This window comes from Pempheris klunzingeri, chromosome 13 (assembly GCF_042242105.1).
Source record: "Pempheris klunzingeri isolate RE-2024b chromosome 13, fPemKlu1.hap1, whole genome shotgun sequence".
Lineage (NCBI taxonomy): Eukaryota > Metazoa > Chordata > Actinopteri > Acropomatiformes > Pempheridae > Pempheris > Pempheris klunzingeri.
In genome coordinates, this window is record NC_092024.1 from 23218308 (window position 1) to 23237740 (window position 19433).

At 43.8% G+C, this 19433-nt stretch overlaps 1 protein-coding gene across 2 annotated transcripts in view; it reads left to right on the forward strand.

Annotated features, from left to right (window-relative positions):
* LOC139211612 (protein jagged-2-like) overlaps window positions 1-19433 on the forward strand; it is a 50906-nt gene that overhangs the window by 15237 nt on the left and 16236 nt on the right. The window contains exons 3-11 of one of the 2 annotated variants that reach the window (XM_070841883.1): window positions 1751-1808; window positions 8392-8652; window positions 9448-9508; window positions 15180-15310; window positions 16103-16222; window positions 16359-16472; window positions 16630-16743; window positions 18164-18277; window positions 19241-19287. In XM_070841883.1, the coding sequence (XP_070697984.1) occupies window positions 1751-1808; window positions 8392-8652; window positions 9448-9508; window positions 15180-15310; window positions 16103-16222; window positions 16359-16472; window positions 16630-16743; window positions 18164-18277; window positions 19241-19287 (1020 nt within the window). The remainder of the gene's footprint in view (window positions 1-1750; window positions 1809-8391; window positions 8653-9447; window positions 9509-15179; window positions 15311-16102; window positions 16223-16358; window positions 16473-16629; window positions 16744-18163; window positions 18278-19240; window positions 19288-19433) is intronic. The other variant, XM_070841884.1, reaches the window with a different exon arrangement.

Here is a 19433-nt window from a genome sequence, read left to right on the forward strand (position 1 = left end):
GGGAACTCACAGCTGCTCGTCCGACCCCATGCAGTTGACGGACAGCGAGCTCCATTTTGGTTTGTTTGCTGATGCCCGTGAAAAAAGGAAAAAAATAGCCCTGCACCTGAAACAATCCAGAGTTTGAGTTTGTTGCTGTGGGATGGCCGAGTCGGTCTCCTCTGGAAAGTAGGGCATAGTGTGCAGGCATGCTGGGCTTTTACGCACAATATCCACAAAATGCTGCATTATTGCACTGAATAACATACCGTAATTTATTTAACATCGGTATTTAAGACAACAAATGGACGTATTGACACTAAGACACATCTGGTCGACTTTAATTGTGTTTCAGGTCAATGCTTTATGCAGAATGTGTGCCAAACAGATGACGGTCAAACTGGAAAAACGATCAAATCCCAGCCTGGCTTTTGACCAGCGGCACCGCACATGATCGACTGATACCAAAAGGTGCCAAGCATATATAGTTGGCATAGACAGATGAATAGTTTTGTGGTTTATTAGAGCAATTTGGCATATTTTGTTGAATGAGGCAATTCACATTTAACTGTAGAGATACAAAGAATACAGCACACGTGATATTTAAGTGAAACAATAAAGACAATCCATTGAAAGTGTATTGAAGAAAGAATTGCTGCTGTGTGATAATTGAGGTATATTAATTTATCTCCTCACTTATTGAACATATGACCTGAGGAGGGCAGATCGTGGCCTGGCCGACGCCTACATTCTTTGTTGAGTGGTCAGTTTGGACGCGTCGTAAACAATCACACTGGAAAAGACTGTTGTAGTTGTAGTAACTCTGCTGCAGAGCTTACGTCACATTCTGGCATACCTACATTCATCTAGTGAGCATGTGGTGATAATTTCTGGGGGGTGCATACAACCAAAGTGTCATCATGCACACGCAAACACACAGTTAAATGCAAGTATTTTTAGATTTCATAGTATTACTTGGGTATTAGGTGAGATCACTAGAAACCCTGAACATTATTGATTCCATCATCCTAAGTGTTTTTTCTGCCACTTGAATTAAAAGGCACGTTGAGTCCCTACCAGATCTCTGCAGAGAAAATGAATTTCCCCATCGTGAATCAATACATTACCACACAAAGTGCCCTTAGGCAAGTCATCAAATCCCTGCTCCAGTTCCAGGGGCGCTGACCTCCCCGTGGAACCGAGCAAAAGACGAGCGCCTGCCCTCTGGGATCAATGCAGTGTCACAGAAAAGGTGATGGAGAGAAGAAATCCCTGTCTGATCCAGAAATGACAAAAGAAAAAAAAAAAATGATTTAGTTTTTTTGGCTCTGAAATCCGATTATCATAATAAAGCGAAGCAGCCTGGTGAAATATGAAAAATGTGTTGTGTTGGTCTCCAGGTGAATGCTCTGCTCTTCGAACAGAACAGCGGCTGCATTAGTTAACAAGCCTCAGGCAGATGGAAACTAATCAGTGACAGCAGTGTGGGAACAGAACTCACTCTCCCATCGTTACTCACCTTTTATGCAAAATACCTGTGCGTGTGTTTGAAAGCACTCATGTGTCTGTTTATGAGTGACTGTTCATGGCAGCTCCTATCTGAGTTTCTGTGCAAACTCCACATCATGTGCATGTGCACGTCTTGGGCATGCCTGAGTTTCTGTGTATGTGGGTTTTTTTTTTTTAGTGTTTGTGTGTGTGTGGGCGCTGTGTTTCTGTATTAGCGTGCACTATGATAACCTTCGCCCCCCTTTCTCTCTCTCTGTTTCAGCGAGCGTACACTGTGATAGTGGAGGCGTGGGACAGGGACAATGGCACACACAGCAGTGGTAAGGATCACCCCTCTGTACTGTTTTAAACGCAGTGATATAGAAAGTTAATATTCTTTCTCACACTCTCATCCTGCTTTACAATGCATCCTCATGTCAGAGCTCTATCTAATGTGATTATGCTCAGCTCACAGCATTTGTTTCACATTCTGACTTGCCTGGCAGGTGACTTTGGCCTTGACTTGTGCACAGCACCAGTAGGTTGCTTTATTTCTCAAGAGTCCCGTTTATTTGCCATTATACTGGTGACGGTGATGAGTTAACCAGACCTAGCTTGCAAATTCTAAATTGGTTAGATCGTCCATCAAGACCAAGGCTACATGAGACCAGAAGCATCTTTTCTGTCCAAGTTTAAAATCAAAAGTGTTCATGGATGTCAACACACCTTTGCCGTACTTGAAGGCGGCGTGAAAAGCCGGCTGTCATAGAGACGGGGGAGATGCAAATTGTTTGTGCACATATTCAGGATCTCCTGGAGGACATTCTACGCGTTGCACTCGGTTCAGCTGACAGAAAAAAAAGTTGTACAACAAATAAAAAACGAGCTAGAAAGTCGAGTTCAGACTGTGGCTCCTGTCTCACCTCCACACAGCCGACCAATCACAGAGTCAGTAACATTTTCTGTTGCCTGTCGTCACCAGTGTTGAGCGTGTGAACGAGTGTTGGATCAATTTGTGAGGCCAATAAGTTTGGTTCCAACCTGCCTGCTGCCTAGCATACAGCTGTATCCTGTTTATACATGCTCTTCTCGTCCCGGCCCTGTTTGGCTATGTTGTCCAACACCACTGGGAGGAAGAAAGGTTAATTGAGCGGTGAAATCTACGTGATTAAACGATGCAAGATTCACTTTCTTAGGTGTTGGCACACCTTCTGCACAAGCCGATTTCAGGCCCAGATCGTTAAAAACATAATCTAACGTAAGCTATCTTGTTTTTGATTGCACCTCCTGTGTTGTTTTTTTACCTTTAAAAAAAAAAGGCCTCCAACAATAACTCTTCTGAGGCTGTTTTTTTTTTTTCATCTTCTCGGCTTCCCTTTGCATCTGACTTTCCCTTTCAGATAAATCCCAAACAATATACAGAGGTGTGCACCGCTACTCCCCTTTTTACATTTCGTCACATCTTAAACGCCTCAAGGATCTAGTTTACAAATGTGGATAACTGGGAACAGTAGGAACTTACAGCAGCGGTAAGAATCAACGATGAAAAGGAAGCCAATCACTTCTCTCTAAACACTCAAATAAAAGGAATGGGACATGTTTGCCATGTTTTTCTTTATATATCACGTTCATACAGACAACCAACCAACAACCATCCAGAAAGTCACCTATGAGTTGAGGCTTGGACTTTCCCGTGCAGATGTCTTACTGGTAGCTTATTTGAGCTCCTCCTCCTCCATCTCCCCTTTTCTCACCCTCTTCAGGGTCACTCAGACTGTTTTCAGCTCTCCTCTATAATAAGCCTGTGAGAGCATTGCATCGTTAAGCCATTAATTACGGACCGGGGCTCTCTTTTTTTGTCCCCCCTCTTTCCTCTGATATCTGTCTCCTAATTAGCATCCCAGCAGCTGTTGGGCTACCGCACGCCTCTTCATTATCCTGAAACAGTGTGACAGGCTGGCATTCAGACTGCCGTGCCTCGGCCCGCACGGCAGATCTGGTGGTGGGACACTTAAGTCTTTGCTTGTTCAACCAGCTGTAGATGTGCTGGCTGGAGCAATGCTTTGTTAATCCTCGTTGGGGCAAAGCTGGTCGGCAGTGACAGGCTGGCAGGAGCCGCTGACGTCTCGACCGCCGTGTCCTGTCTTGTAGACTTGGACTGCGTATTTTCTCATTCCGTGATCACAAGTTTGATCCCGGAATCTGTCAGTAAGTCTATCAGCAGCCAAGTGTCCTGTCAACGTGAAACCTTACCTGTGAGCTTCATTATAAATCATACTGGATACGCTAAAATTATGGGCATCTACTAGGTATATAATAGGCATCTACTTTCACTCATCTGTTTTTGCCTCACTTTGGGATTTCCTACATTTTTTGGGAATTACTCTAAGAAAACATCAGAAAGCAGGCACCAACCTGTTGCATTCAGCTGTGGGTGTTACATTCAGGAGGAGCGAGCATTAGTGATACTGTAGCATAATTAGAGAGAGAGAGAGAGAGAGAGAGACAGTTGTTATCTGTTACAGGTGTGCACACGAATAACAATCTAGGGATGTTCCAATCAAGTGGTGGTTTGCCTGAGAGCCCACATGAGTCCTCTGATTGTCTGCCAACAAAAGCCCTCAGTAGTCTGCCCTTTATTTTTCTATGTAATACAGCTGCACCGCGCACATTTAATCCAAAGTACACCTACAGTTAATTAAAGTTAGTAAAACCAAGTTGGACAGCGATCAAGCAGTGTCATACATTCTTTGAAGTTTGTAATTTGTTAGTCAGTCGGCAGAAAATTCATTTGACATCAACATTGACAGTTAATTAACTGCAGTGCCTTTTCGAAATGTCCCTACTAGGAACGGGCCGATTGCTGAACGGGCCGATTGCTGAACGGGCCGATTGCTTGGCCTCTGGTATTGCAGATTTCTCTAGAAGTGCTTGCTGTATTGAGGATGCCGTACATGCTGTACAGTTGGTCGGGCTGGGGGCGCAATTTTGTGACTTTTTCTAGATTAAACGATCCAACAAATAGTGATCCATTTAAAAAATGGAGCTTGGGACATCCCACTAAGGAATATAATAGTCTGTGCTGCTGGAGCCCAGTGTGAACAGGTCTGTGAGCAGGTTGGAGAGGCCTCAGGAAAAAAGAAGGCTTTGTGAAGGCTGTTTATGCTTCAGGAAGCCCCCGCCTGTTTAAAAACAAAACAGACATGGCAGGAGAAAAGAGGAGGGAGCTGTTGTTGACTCTGTGGGCTGGTTGATTGTTGGCTGGTGTGGAGCCTCAGTGGAGGGTAGAGATATACCAATACTGGGTATGTGTGTCACATGTTGTGCTTTAGACCCCCCCATTATAAACCAGGGGTTACAGTCTGCTCATACTTTATGTTTTCTTAACAAATCCCATGAAAAAGACATAACCAGCATAGAATGTATCCAACTAATCAGTATTGTGTGTCTATCAATGTCTTCCTCTGAGCCATAGAGCTCCATTGTGATCTATGAAAACATGTCAAATGTTTCTTCACCACCATTAACACACAAACTGTAGTTTATTTTGACTCAATCCCTCATGCGAATGTGTATTAAGCTGCGGCTGAAAATAGTCCCCAAGAAACGTCCTCCTCTTTGAGTAGCGTTTGCAAAAAACTAGCATGACCAGGGATGATTTTAGGAGACGATTTAGTTTCTTTAAAGGTGAAACAAAACATCTGTCAGCCATTTTTAAAGATTTCGGTCTTCAGGTGGAACCAATGGAGCCAAAGGCAGCGTCGGGATGTCAAAACACATGATAAACACTCATGCACGGACAGATTCGATATATGTAGTTAAACGAAGTGATTGGCACCATCGCTCTGGTACTGTGTGTGTGTGTGTGTGTGTGTGTGTGTGTGTGTGTGTGTGTGTGTGTGTGTGTAACGTTATCGGAGGCGTCATGAATGTACCTGATTGGAACGCCGAGCAGGTTAAAACAAATCCACAGAGAGAAGATGGGAACTGTTGGCCATTTTGGCCTCTTTGATATATTTTATATCTAACCATTTATCAAATGCTGAGTTTACTACCTTGGCCTTGTTTGTGCAGGTGGCTTAGAGCCACCTGGAAGAAGATGCTTCCCAAATCAGAAGACGTCCTTGAGGTTATTGTTGCTGAATCACTGTTAGTGTGACATGTTCTGGCACACTTCTTTATGTCAGGTGTGCTTTATCCTTCCGTGCTTCCATTATTTATAACCAGGAAGTCTTAGGGGACATAAAGTTACTACTTATGAGTTTTAATATATTATTCCCACCCTGTAATGGGGTCACGCTCGGCTTTTGGTTGATTTCATGGGGTTTTAAACTACAAAGTTTGGGAACCACTTTCAATATTTGATATTTCCTCTTAGTTATTAAATTTACTCATTCAAAAATCTATAGTGTTGCACTTTTTTTATTTCTGGTTGCAGTTTTGACAATTTTTGTGAAAGATCAGATGATTATTGGAGAAAAAATGTCTTCCTAAATGTGTCTGCAGCACTGAATATTGAAAACTAGCAAGTACAGAAAGCTGCAGCTGAATATCTGCTTGGATTTGTAAACTTGTCTTATATTATTGTCAGATTGTTCCTGATTTAAATAAAACTTTATACCAGTTTGATATAATTTTATATATATATATATTTATTTTGCTGCTTGTGTTCAGCCAACATGTCACATTTTAAAATGTTGCTTTCTTCCTCAGAATAAGTCACGGGTGTTGAAATGCTGGCAAGTTTTAATTTGAGCATTTAAGTGAAGCTCTTTTGTAGATTTTTTTTTTTTCTTTTTTTAACTCATCCATGTGGTCCAGATGGGAACTAGACAAAATGTGACTGTGCATCTTTCTGAAAGCCATCAGATGTCAGGTGAACCAAAACAAGATTAACTGGCGGCATGAACGCAGCTTTGACTTCAGTTCAAAGATCACCACTGTTATAAGCGACAAGCTGTAAAGAGGTCAGAGGTCAAAGCACAAGTCCCACAGACCGCCGACACAACGCTCCATTTACAAGCAGCTTGTTGCATGGAGCCAAAAAAAAACCCCAAAACGGTCACGCTTTAAAATGAATCTTCTCTTCACACAATCATGCTGCTCTTGACACGATCAGCTGCTCAGATCTGAAGCCCCTCGTTGTTTATGTAAGCTGGTTTTATATGGCCCACTCTCTCCTGCTCTCCCTAGTAACAACGGCCTCTCTTAGCGTGTCTCCTCTAGTACAGAGAGCGCTCATGATTGGTCTATATTTTTATATCTAATTGCTGGAGATGAACAGCAGTGAGTGAGTGCCTGGGTGTTTCAGGTGGTGGGTGTGGGACTGAAATCTGTGGCAGTGTGTTAGCTCGCAAAGAGACTCAGTAAATTAGGACAGCGTGAAAATGGATTCTTCTCCACAGTGTCAAACTTTGGCAGTTATGATGATGATGATGATAAGAGATAATTCAAAGGGATGTGTGTTAAATCTCCAAAAAGGCTACTGTGTGAAATTGTTGCCAAGTATTTTTTAACTAAATGTAAAAGATAAATGGATAAAATTGAACTTCAATGAATCTACAACATTCCCGGTCTGCCGAATGATTGTCACACTGTGTCCCTGTCGAGCGTAAACCATTGATGTCCAGTTTGTTAATGGGTTGACAAAATTCTAAATACCTCTTAAGCTAAATAAACCATTTAAAATGCTTTGCCATGAGGCTGAAAACTGGGCTCTGTCTCCTTGTAGTCGACCCTGGTTGTCAAACTGTGGCCAGTGCAGCGTTCCCTCGTTCTTCTCTGTGGATTGAAACCATCACAACAACAACAGCGACGCTGAGCTGTGAGGATGCGTTCTTCCTTCCAGCTCTGTCTCTCTGTCCGGGTCACGCTCGGCTCTGCGAGCCACAGCAGCGAAGCCTGCTGGGTCACGGTTCTGCTGTTCCTTGAGAACAAGCTAAAGGGTCTTTCCTATGTCGCCCTTCCTCGTCTGTTCCCCGTCTCTTATTATTTCCGGCCTGGCTCCGATGGAGTCGGGGCTGGATATCCTGAGAGGGGGAAGCGAGGGAGGAGGGGACAGAAAAGCATTTCACTAAGCAGGAAAACTGAAAAAGCATTCGGGTTATCAAGCCCTGGCAGACTTCTGTTTGTGCTTGCTTAATTTTCCTATTCTTTCCCCCTTTTTCCTCTTCTCTTTTTTTTTTCTTCTTCCACATTCTTGGTGGAGCAGAGTGAGGGCTGAGTGGAGCTTCCACCTTCCCTCTGATGTGTGTTAACCACAGGCATTCGCCGAAGCCTCATGGACTGTCTTATCTCACTAAACACCGGGTTGTTGGGTCAAATCCCGTAACCGGAATCAGCCCCGCTCCTTGGAATGTCATTCAGAATTTCTGTTGTTTAGACTTTCCTATCTAACTGACCCAAATACTTGACCCGTCAAAGAATTTTTCTTTTTCCTGTAATGCCGAAAAAGCAGTTGATTAGTCAGTTGACTAAAGTAATAAAAGTCCTCTCCAGAAGGTTGACTGTTGAATCATAGCTTAGCAACCATAACCAGCACCACACAGCCGTCAGGCACGTCGTCAGGTGGTGCACGCTGGGCTGCAGTCAGACTGATCCTGGGTGTCCTCGAAGAAATGGATCTAAGTGAAAATCTAAGAACTGGATGAAACAATGTGTTTGTCTGCTCTCATGTTAGCTGCAAACTTTAGCATATCAGGTTAGCTGGCTTAATGCCTCAGTAGTAACACCACTGCCTCTTATTTCCAAGGCGTCATTAGCCAACTAGCATATTTCTACATTGCAAACTGCCCCACTCAGAACTGGATTCATGGAACATAATATGTCGCTGCAGCCATTGTTTGCTTGTATATTAATAGGAGAGCTAATTGAAAATATCACTTCCTTAACCGCTTTGTATTGATCTGTGTGTCACCTGTCCAGATGATGAGCTGCTGATAGAGCGCAGCATCTACAAAGGGATGATCAACCCCGGAGAGGAGAAGCAGACGGTGGAGTATAAGAGCTCGGTCGCCAGCCTGGAGTTCACCATCCGTGTGCGCTGCGACGAACACTACTACGGCAGCAAGTGCAACAAAGTCTGCCGCCCACGCGACGACTACTTCGGCCATTACGTGTGTGACCAGTTTGGGAACAGAGAATGCATGGAGGGCTGGACAAACCTGTCGCTGAGCTGCAAATCAGGTACAGAGAAGACGTGAACACATGCACGAATACACAGTGACACACAGTGAGTGTTGAGGAAACACTGTTCCTGTCCTTCCAACAATAATAATAGTTTTTCTTTTAGTATTGTACTTGTTCTTTACTGTCTCAGTTTACTTTTCTGTTTCTTAGTTAACTAACAAGATTATTTATTAAGGTTGAGTTATATTTTTGACTCTCTAATCTAATAACCTTTCAGTTCAGACAGCACAAATGAGCTGCTCATTATGGAACAGATTTTCTCTAATAAAGTAAAAGTAAAAAAGGAAATGAAAGTAATAGAAATTTAAACTACAGACCACTTGTGCTGTAAATAGTGGTTTTAAAAGTCAGAATTTCTCTCAGATATTCATAATTCTTACTCAGTGTATCTCATTTTCACCTTTATATCTGTGATCACGATAGCTTCCTCAGTTTTTAACCCCGTACTGCTCTTTTGGGATAATGTTTGGAAGTCGGTTGAAGTTCGTGTCAAGTGTCACTCTGCAAGAATTCAAAGAATGTTTGGAAAGTCTCCTCTCTTGTGGAGACACCTTTAATTTTCCAACAATGACTTTACCATCCATTGTTACCGCGGCAGCAATTCTCTGCCTTTTTCGCAAACATGAAAACACAGGAAATGAGATTTTAATGGTTTGACCGTCTGCGAAACGCGGTGCCAGACGAGAGTTTGGAAGTGATGTTTAAAGTTTAAAAATGCTGATGATTCAGTCGCTGAGTTTCAGGACAGGAACTAACACAAAATTTGTCGCTTTTCTTCTTGTTTCTCAAAAGCCATCTGCAAACAAGGATGCAGCCCCCAGCATGGGACGTGCAGCGTGCCGGGGGAATGCAAGTGAGTCTCCTCCCCTGTTCTTAATGTTGTGTTGTTTGTTTCTTCCACTTTGTTGCTCCTCACAGGACACGTGATGTAAAATATGCCATGCCCCCCCCCACTGTAAGAGTCTAATGAGGATAACAGTGGTGACACAACAGAGTGATGGGGTGTTGTTGATAACATACCAAGCAGCCTAACCCCCTGCCTCCCCTCATCCTAGCTCTGTGTAATGCCCCCCCATCCCTCCACCTCCAGCCCTCAGCTCCACTCTGATCCAGAAGCCATTGTTCTGCTTCCTGTTCTAAAGCTGGCCTGCTCCTGCCCACACACACACACACACACACACACACACACACACACACACCGATAGAGGGGCCTGAAGTTTCCTCCCTTGTTTTTCCCCAGCAGCAGAGGGGCACTGTGCCCCCCTCTCTTATGTCTGCAGCCCACATCACCTCTTCCTATCCTGGGCTTTGTTATGGCTGCCACTCGACTGTTGGGAAGTGTGGAGGTGGGGTGGGTGGGTGGGGGGGGGCAGACCCAGATAAACTGACACCTTTTGAATATTCAACAAAAAGAAAAACTGACAGAAAAGTCTGAAAGTTAATACATCAACTGTAAATGAATACTAACGAACACAAGAAGGCAGTCATGTTAAGGGACCGACATATATGGAACATCATCATCCCGCTTCAGCAGCACGATATTTCTCCATGTGGAGAAATCTGGTGACTGACAGCAAGTAATGTGGCAACTGGACATCATAAATCCTGATGAATGGGTGGAATGAGGGTGAAACATATTCTTATAATACCAGGAAATCAAATCAAAAGATGCATCAGTATGTGTGCTGCAGCTATGTTCAGATCAATAGAACTATTAATCATAAGGACCATAAACGTGCATATGCACAGACAGAGTAATTTTAAGTTTTAAGTAATAATAAAAGCCAAAGAGAAGAGAACTTGCCAAAACATATGAAGTAGGACACAAATCATCTCTCATTTAGCTCCAGATCTTCACCCAAAGTTCACCTCTGGCCTCGCAGATAATTCAGGTTTTATGTGCAACACTTTGGAGGTATTTAATTCCAAAACTTGTGCTGCCACCTCAGGGCAACGGAGGTGAATGGAGCTCAGTCTTTGGATTTCACAGCACTGAGGAGCTGAAGTGGCAGCACAGTCGCACACAGAACTGTAACATGGTGGACTGTGAGCACTTCACAGAAAAAGGCTGACCAGGCGTTTGCTGCAGCAGCTATGTGAACAGGAGAGGAGGCAGCAGAGGGAAATTTAGATTTGATTACATGTGGAACTAAACTGTACATTCAGACACAGTGGAGCACGAGAGCTTTAAAAAGCCAAACTCTGCACACACACACACGCACACACACACACACACACAGAGTGGGATGTTTTTGGAAACAGAAGGGGAGTCGAGGGGAGGTGGCACAGGGGAGGGAGGTGAGGGTTTTATACTGAGGCAGGTCTGACTTGGTGAAGATCTCATGGCACTGAAGAAAAGTAAAAAAAAGCTGACATTTCTCATTGGAAATGGCCGGAGGATTGGAAGAGAGGAACACCCTGGAATGTGCCTCAACATGTGATTTGGAGCTTCATCGCAATCAGGGGCACACACGCACACACATACGTACACCCGCCGCTGAGAAAGAGGGAGACGATGAATAACATCCAAGCAACAGGGAGGTGGATACGGAGAGAATAAAAGCTTTTTTGTCATCAGTTTAAAAAGAGGGAAGTCCACATGAATCAAACCGGACTAAATGGTCCGTGTCAAAGCCGCATGTCAGGTGCTCCCACTTTGGGTTTTACCTCCAAATAAAGTGGTTTAGCTGATGGACAAAAAGAAGACCCTCTTATTGGAATAAGTGTTGCCAATGGAAAGTCTTAAAGTAATCAAATGTGGACTGGACTGGACTGGACTATGGATTATATAACTATGGTCATGAAGATCAAATTTCCCTCAAATAGCTGCAATAATCTGGATTCAAAGTCTTCCCTCTGGAGTTTTTGAAGCTTTCAACTGCATTTCATCAGCAGATGGAGTTTGCTCAGTTGTCATGGAGATGGCCAGGGTGTTATCATGTGACCTAAGTATCCAACTTCAGCCATGTGACAACAGTTAGTCAAATAAGGAGGCAAGATTGTTACACCTTAGTAACTCCAGTAAAAGCCAGTAAGTGGACCTTAAGTGACGATTATTTTGTCAAAGAACCGACCTCGTTTCTGTCAAGATTAAATATATAAAGTGATGGATGTTGATGGCCAATAGGTGAATTTGGCGTCAGAAAAAGTGAAAGAGAGAAATAAACAGGGAATGACAGAGAATGAAAAGGAGGCTGAAGGGTTAAGGACAAAGAAAAGGCACTGAGAAAAAGAAAGAGAGAGAGAAACAGGAAAAAAAAAGTGTCTCAGCCTCAACTAAAAATGTGTGTTTGGTATCTTGTTTCTTACACACGGCGCATTCACAACCTACGCTCCCTCATGTGACTCTACTAAACATGTAGCTAGGCAACAGCGGGCTAAGTCCGTCCGCTGGATTTGGGCGCGAGGCTTGCCTGTAAATAATTCAGTGGTCCCACACACACACACACACACACACACACACACAGCCCCCTCTATCTCTACCCCTGCCCACCGTCCCGTCCTCTGGGTGTGGTTTGTCTGAGGGGCAGCGGCGGAGCGGGGGTTGTGGGCAGGCATGATATTTTCGGCTCCGGCTGGCCCCTGCGGCCCCTTCCATTGATGGGACGGCAGCAGCCTGGCGATGGGGCTTGTGGGTAATGCCACCCTTGGCCTGTGGCTGCTCGAAACCATTTCCCTGCTCTCCCACACTGCAGCCAGACAGACTGTCCGCGCTGCCGCCGCTGCTGCATGGCTGACAGTGTGCAGGGCACCGCCGCCGACCGCAGCGCTGGACAGCACCACATACTGTAGTAAACAATACACAGCACTGTCACACACACACACACACACACACACACACACACACAAACACATGCACAGGACTGGGTTTCTCTCACAGAGCGAGGTCAGATTAAAGTTATTGTGGTCGTGCCTGCACAGAAAGACGTTTCAGCTTACACACTGTGCATGAAACAAAACTTGCTGTTAATGTTTGAACACAACCTGAACTTATTCCTGGCTGCATTTGTATCATGTGGATCTTTGATTATCAGCATGTGATGCATGAACTCTACATATTTGTCTAATCATAGAATTATATATACATTACAGACCTTTTAGCCATCTGACGCACAAACTCATTCCTGGGCTTTTCATGCATGTAGCACCCCCTTTAAAGGGTCAGTTCACCCAAGTTACAAATCCTAATCAGTCTGGTCACTTTGCCTGCAAAACTAATGACAATCTGATGAGCCTGAGCTGCACTTTTAGAGCAACTTGGTAAATGTAAGCATGCTCAAAGGCTAAGGTGAGCCTAATCAGGGATATAATGCTAAACATGTTGGCATGCAGATGTTTGCATTTAGCTGAAAGTACAGCCTCACAGAGCCTCTAGCATGGCTCTGGTCTTTGAGTCTTGTTATAGAAGGTGCAGATATAACATCCCAGTGTTGGTACCAATACCAAAACAATATATTTAGCAACATATCTTTTTTCAAGAAACTTTTTTTTCTATAAAACCCTTTTTTTATTTACCTGAAGGAACCAGAATACCAATGAAAGGACTTTTGCTGAGTCTGAAACTGGTAAAATCTTGATTTAAACCTGAAGCTGATCAAAGAATGAGTAAACAAGATCACAAAAGTGATCAGACACTTTTACTGTTTGACTCTGTGCCACAGACACATATTGGTTGAGTCCAAAAAAGGACCGAGGTTCAATACTCAGCCCCACCAGCGTGGTGCCTCCAGTCTGTGGCTGTCCTCAGCTACCCAGCGTACTACAGCACATTACAGCTCACTACAGAGCAGTATATCACTGCCAGTAAGAGAAGTGTTTGGTCGGCATCCATTTTGAAGTGTTTGTGAGTCGGAGTGGAGGGAGGGGGTGGGTTGCTCCCTAAAATAGCCCCGACAGAGAAATGACAGGACAGGTGGGGCAAGGTTACCACTGGCCTTGGAATAACAGAGTGCTGCCATAAACCAACAGATTAGCTAACCCTTCACTGGCCTCTCCTTCGAGACGACTAGCCCTCGTTCCACAAACCCGCCGCTCATTCCGAGTTTGACCTCGAGCGAGCTCACGACACAGGAAGAGGGCCAGGAGAAGACACGCAACACATGACACGGGAAGAAATGCATGTGCAAAAAATGGCTTTGAGCAACTAAACGAATCTGCCGAATGTCTAATGTTTTGTGAATAGTGCTGAAACAATTAGGAGATTACAATATTCTTGATAATCAGTTAATTGTTTAAGTCATTTATGAAGCAAAAATGATTTGCTGTTTTATATCATATTACTGTTTGTTTATCATTATGAGACAAACTAAGTCATTTAAAGATGTTGATCTTGGATGAAAACCTGAGATTACATGAAAAATAATAGTAATCAATAATGAGAACAATCTTTAGCAGCTGCCCCGTTTCATGTAGGAATAAGAAATATCCCACTGCAGCCTGTTTCAAGCTTAATTTTCCATGATTGTAACATTCATTTCTAGGTATTCTTGAAGAAAGTTGACTTCTACTACATGTTGAAATGTTCTTACTGGACTGATGGATTGGATCTTTTTTTTTTTTTATTGAAAAAAGAAAATCATGAGAAAACAGTTGTTGGAACTCAGTTTGGGAAAGAAATGAATAATTGCAAGGCAGCAACTCTACAATAAAAGACACATGAACCTGAATGCTTGCATGTGTTGTAAGCAGCATGGTAGGACACACACACATACACACACACACACACACACACACACACACACACACACACACACACACACACACACACACACACACACACACACACACACACACACACACACAGCAGTAAAAGTGTCATTCACCTTAATGAAGACCTTTCATCTAGCAAATTACTGCTGTAGCTCAATCAACACTCCTGTGTTTTCTGGAGCTTTCCACACAGCATGTGTCCTGACATGAAGAACTGAGATGTTTAAGTGGCGCGCTTCCTCTGTGTTTTCACACATTGTAAATGTATGAAATAACGTACTTGTTATCGCTATGTAATTATGTTTTTTCATGGCCAACTCCCTCTGCGTTATGAACTGCATGCGAGTGCCTGATATTCTCTCAGGCCTGAGAGGTAAATAAGAAGAGTGTGGTTGTGAAATAAGAGGCACTTACTTTACCAAAAGATCGACTCAGCCACTTTTTCACCTGCTGAACTCTTGCGTGCTGTTTGGTTGCCAGTGGTGGCACATGTGTATTCAGGTATCTTAAAATTACCCCATAATTAAACGTAGATGACTTTTAGTTCTTGAGAATACGAATACAGATGAAGACGCACATTTAGTTTTGCCCTCGGGGGGCGGGGGGGGCACTCAAGGGTTTCACCCCACGCCAAGAGGGAAGGAAGTGGAGAAGAGCGATTGAAAAGAAGGAAGGAAAATATGACATATAGTAGGAAAGAAAGGGACAAAGATGGAACATGGGACCACCAGCATCGCCCAGTGCCCCCCAGGTGTACAGTATGTATTGCTGTTTGAAGCTTAAAAACCAACGAGCCTCCCCGCTGTGTGTTGCAGGTGCAGCTACGGCTGGCAGGGACCGCTCTGTGACGAGTGCCTGCCGTATCCCGGCTGTGTTCACGGAACCTGCAACGAGCCCTGGCAGTGCACCTGTGAGAAGAACTGGGGGGGTCTGCTCTGCGACAAAGGTCAGATGTTTTAAGCTCTTATTCTACTGCACAGTGTTTACGTGAGAAAACAAAGTGACATCTGAGATATCCACGTATTATCTGTGCAGCTGGACTTCCTTTAGACTCTCTAATCTAAAAGTTCATTCTGCTATAAAGATTATTCACTCTGTGTTTAAAAGCTTAGCTCTTATATCATTAATATTCTATTCTCAGATTTCACTTCTTGTCCACGCAGTCTGAAAATCAATGAGTAGAAATCAGCTTGAGTTGTTCTGATGTGTAAGAACGTCACTTCTGTTAGACTATCATGCTGAATGGGATTGAATGGAAGCCAGTGGCGTCCTGTAAGGGAAGCACGGTCACACATCTGAAACACTACAGCATGACTTGCAAAACCAGTCACGTATTTTTGATTTCCAGTATGTGGGCTGAAACATGCTGAATCACCGATGTGGCCTTTCTAAGCTTTTACTGCCTTGCACAACACAAGTCACTTGAGGACACAATGTGATTGGTCAAGATGCAGGAAACTTAAGTAGAAATTACATTTTCTTTAAATATGTTCTTTCATTGTGCTCCTTGTAACCCACAATCGGTTGTTTTTAGATGAAAAAGAATGAAATGGAGCCTGTAACAACAAGTTATTGTTATATTTTAGAGGTCAAACAGCACAAAGCTGCATCTCTTAACTCAGCGGTCAGGTATCCTCACTCCTAAATGTCCCTGTGGCAAGTTGTGTATCATGTGTTAATCATGTCTTTTCCATGGACACACACGCAGGAGGTCACATGAGTGTTGTTTGCTGTGCAGATCTGAACTACTGTGGGACCAACCGGCCCTGTACGAATGGAGGAACGTGTATGAACACAGAGCCAGACGAGTATAACTGCGCCTGTCCAGACGGCTACTCTGGCAAAAACTGTGAGATTGGTGAGTCTCTAAATCAGATGCACCATAAATCAGATTCAGAATCCAGGTTTTCGTGCCACAAAACATTCAGGGAAAAGTACTGAGGAATTTGATAAATCTGATTTATGCTTACGCTTCTCCTGGTTGTTCTCTCTAGCGGAGCACGCCTGTGTGTCCAACCCCTGTGCCAACGGAGGGACGTGCCATGAAGTCCCATCGGGCTTTGAGTGTCACTGTCCGTCAGGCTGGTCTGGGCCAACCTGTGCTAAAGGTGACGGGGGTCCAAACTAGTCTAAAGCCTAATTAACTCTTCCACTGATGAGAAGACCTACCATAGATCCAGAGCATAGAGAAGACTCCAGAGAGAGTCAGTCTGATTCCCTTTTTCCAAGTGATACTAGCTTTAACATCAGTCGTGTTTATTTCAGACACAGATGAATGTGCCTCCAGCCCCTGTGCTCAGGGGGGAACCTGCATCGACATGGAGAACGGCTTCGAATGCCTCTGCCCTCCACAGTGGACGGGCAAGACCTGCCAGATAGGTACGTCTCACTGCACAAAGATAATTGCATAAGATGCCTTTTACACCCTGATTCAAAGCATTGTTGCATGTTGGATGATATTGTGCTGTGATGAAGCAGATGTGTTTGTGTGTGTTTTGCACCTACAGTAAATGCCATGCGTCCAAATTCATTCCAAGAATCCCATTTGCTTGCAGAGTTGCAGCGTATCTGTCTGTATGTTTATCCTGCCGTGTAGTTTAACCAGTAGTATTACTGCAGGAGGGACACTAATTTCATTTGCGTGTACGTGTTTGTGTATACACTCGCCCGACGGTGACACTTGCGTGGTATCATCTGCAACTTGAGCCAGGTGACTTGAGTAAAGCTAAAAATAACCTCCCGCCTGGCAACTGCTAGCCTTGGGACCAAATATACTCCACCGGGGGGTTATCTTTGGCTCCAGACTGGGCGTATCAGGCGAGTATGTATGCTACGGTGAGGCGGCGCCCGGCATAGCGGAGCTCTCAGCCCCTTCCACTTCAATCAGGAAGCACTTTATAACCTGTAAACATGTGCGGGGAGCAACTGTAACGCTTCGGTTTGTGTTACAGATTCTGTTATTTTCAGAGCACTTCCCCTTTCAGGGAGCGGGGAGGTACCTGTGAGGAAGGAGGGTGAGGAGGTGGGGCAGTGCCAGTCAGTGGAGGTTGGGTTTTTGGGAAGGGGTTGGGGGTGTTTAGTTTCAGCAGGCCAACAGGTGCCACTTACCTCCTGGGAGTAGTATTAATGCACTGTGTCGGTATATAGTGAGCGAGGCGGGGCGGCGATAGCTGCGTCTGAAACTGACCACTTAGAATGCCGCAGGTTGGCCTTGAGGGAATGCAACAGAGAGACATTAACCCTGGGAAGGCGAAAGCAGGGGAAGAAATGAAACCCTGTCAGACATGAACTTCACCCTGTAAATGTTCTGGCAATTTTACACATTTGAAAAAGACCCGAGTCGTTTACCCATAAAAGTTGTGAAAGCAATCTGACCACATAGTACAGAGGAGCGGGTTAGATATGCATTTCAGAGGCTTTAAATGTTCTATACTATAATGCATGTATTTGTTAATTATGATTCCTAAAGCACAAGGAAATAAAACCAATTAATAACTCATGACATAGTTTGAAAATATGAATTCCTTTATTCATTTTAAAATGCCAAAAGTCAAATACTGTGCAAGCTGTTTCCATAACAGTCATTATGAAACATTTCTGCAGCAGAGAGTTCTGTGAAAGCCCAAAAGCCGTTTGTTTAACAGCTATATTATAGATTTGATGTCTGAAAGGGAGCAGAAAATAACTGGACGACCGCTAATGTTTGTTATACGACGTGAAGCTACACTTGGTGACGGTGCTTTGAGCAGGTTCTTCGCTCTCTCATTCATTCTCTGTGTCTCTCGTCTCCATTTTGCAGACGTTAATGAGTGTGCGGGGAGGCCTTGCCTCAATGCTTACGCTTGCAAAAACTTGATTGGTGGATATCACTGTACCTGCTTTCGTGGATGGGTGGGCCAGAGCTGTGACATCAGTTAGTATCAATCCAGCAGATCATTAGTCTTCAGCCTCTTCCTACCTGTAGCCCTGTTAGAGCTCACGTCCTCTTTTCTGGCTAGCCTCTGCTCCAGTAGCTTCTGTAGCCCTCACTCATCTGTTTATGTTTGTCTTTCTGAAAAGGTAAAGACTTGTTTTTGGAGTTATCGGTCTGTATCCTAAGATAAATTATGTTTCTACATTTGTATACTTGTACATTCAATTCAACCAGGACAAACAACCTTTACATCTTTAGCAGTGAACACCTTTGTTTTAACAGACCAAATTCAAGATTTAATACTTTATTGCCTAACATGATTGATTGCACTTCATCTTAGTTAGATCTCAAAAACAGAAAGACAGAAATAGTAAAACCACCCACTCATATAAAGCACATGATACATTAAACAAACAGATGGGCAATATCCAACCCATAAAATGATCGTAAAGCATGAAACGGGTAAAATAGATAAAGATAAAGTCCTCTCAGTGCCCAAGTTTACCATCTAGTACAGTCATATAAACGAATTTATCTTAGAATATGGACAGAAGATATCTTTATTGGTGGCATGCTAAGCATGATAGTGATGAAAGAAGTCTGTTAGGTTACAGATGCTGGTGGGGCAGAGGCTCGCTGGTTCTCCATTCATTCCCCTTTCTCTTGACTCCAAGGTGCCTGGTTGTACCTGCTTACCCTAACTCTTCTAAGCTATGAAACTAAAATATGAGTTTTTCCCAACTGTTGTAAACCTTTTAGAGAAAACCTTGAGGGGTAATTTTGGCTTCTGCGGTTTGGTTTCATTGCATGTTCTTCACTGCACCTCTGAATCTGCATCTGACATTTCATCTAGGCTCCTTCGCTTTGGCTGTATCGACCACTTTCCCGTAGAAGCTGCATGTTCCACTTCCCAATTTTTCAAAGTCAAATCTGATGTTCTCTTTGTGTTTGTTGTCGTCTCAGATGTGAACAGCTGCCACGGTCAGTGTCAGAATGGAGGGACGTGCAAGGTAAGATTCAGACCTGCCGCATGTGGAGATGTTATTTGTGGTTTTCAAAAAACACTGACGTCCTTGTTGAATCCACATTTTATTTGATTTAACATGACACAGTAATGGAGTTGGAACGAGACTGTTGCCGATCAAAGTACCTGTCA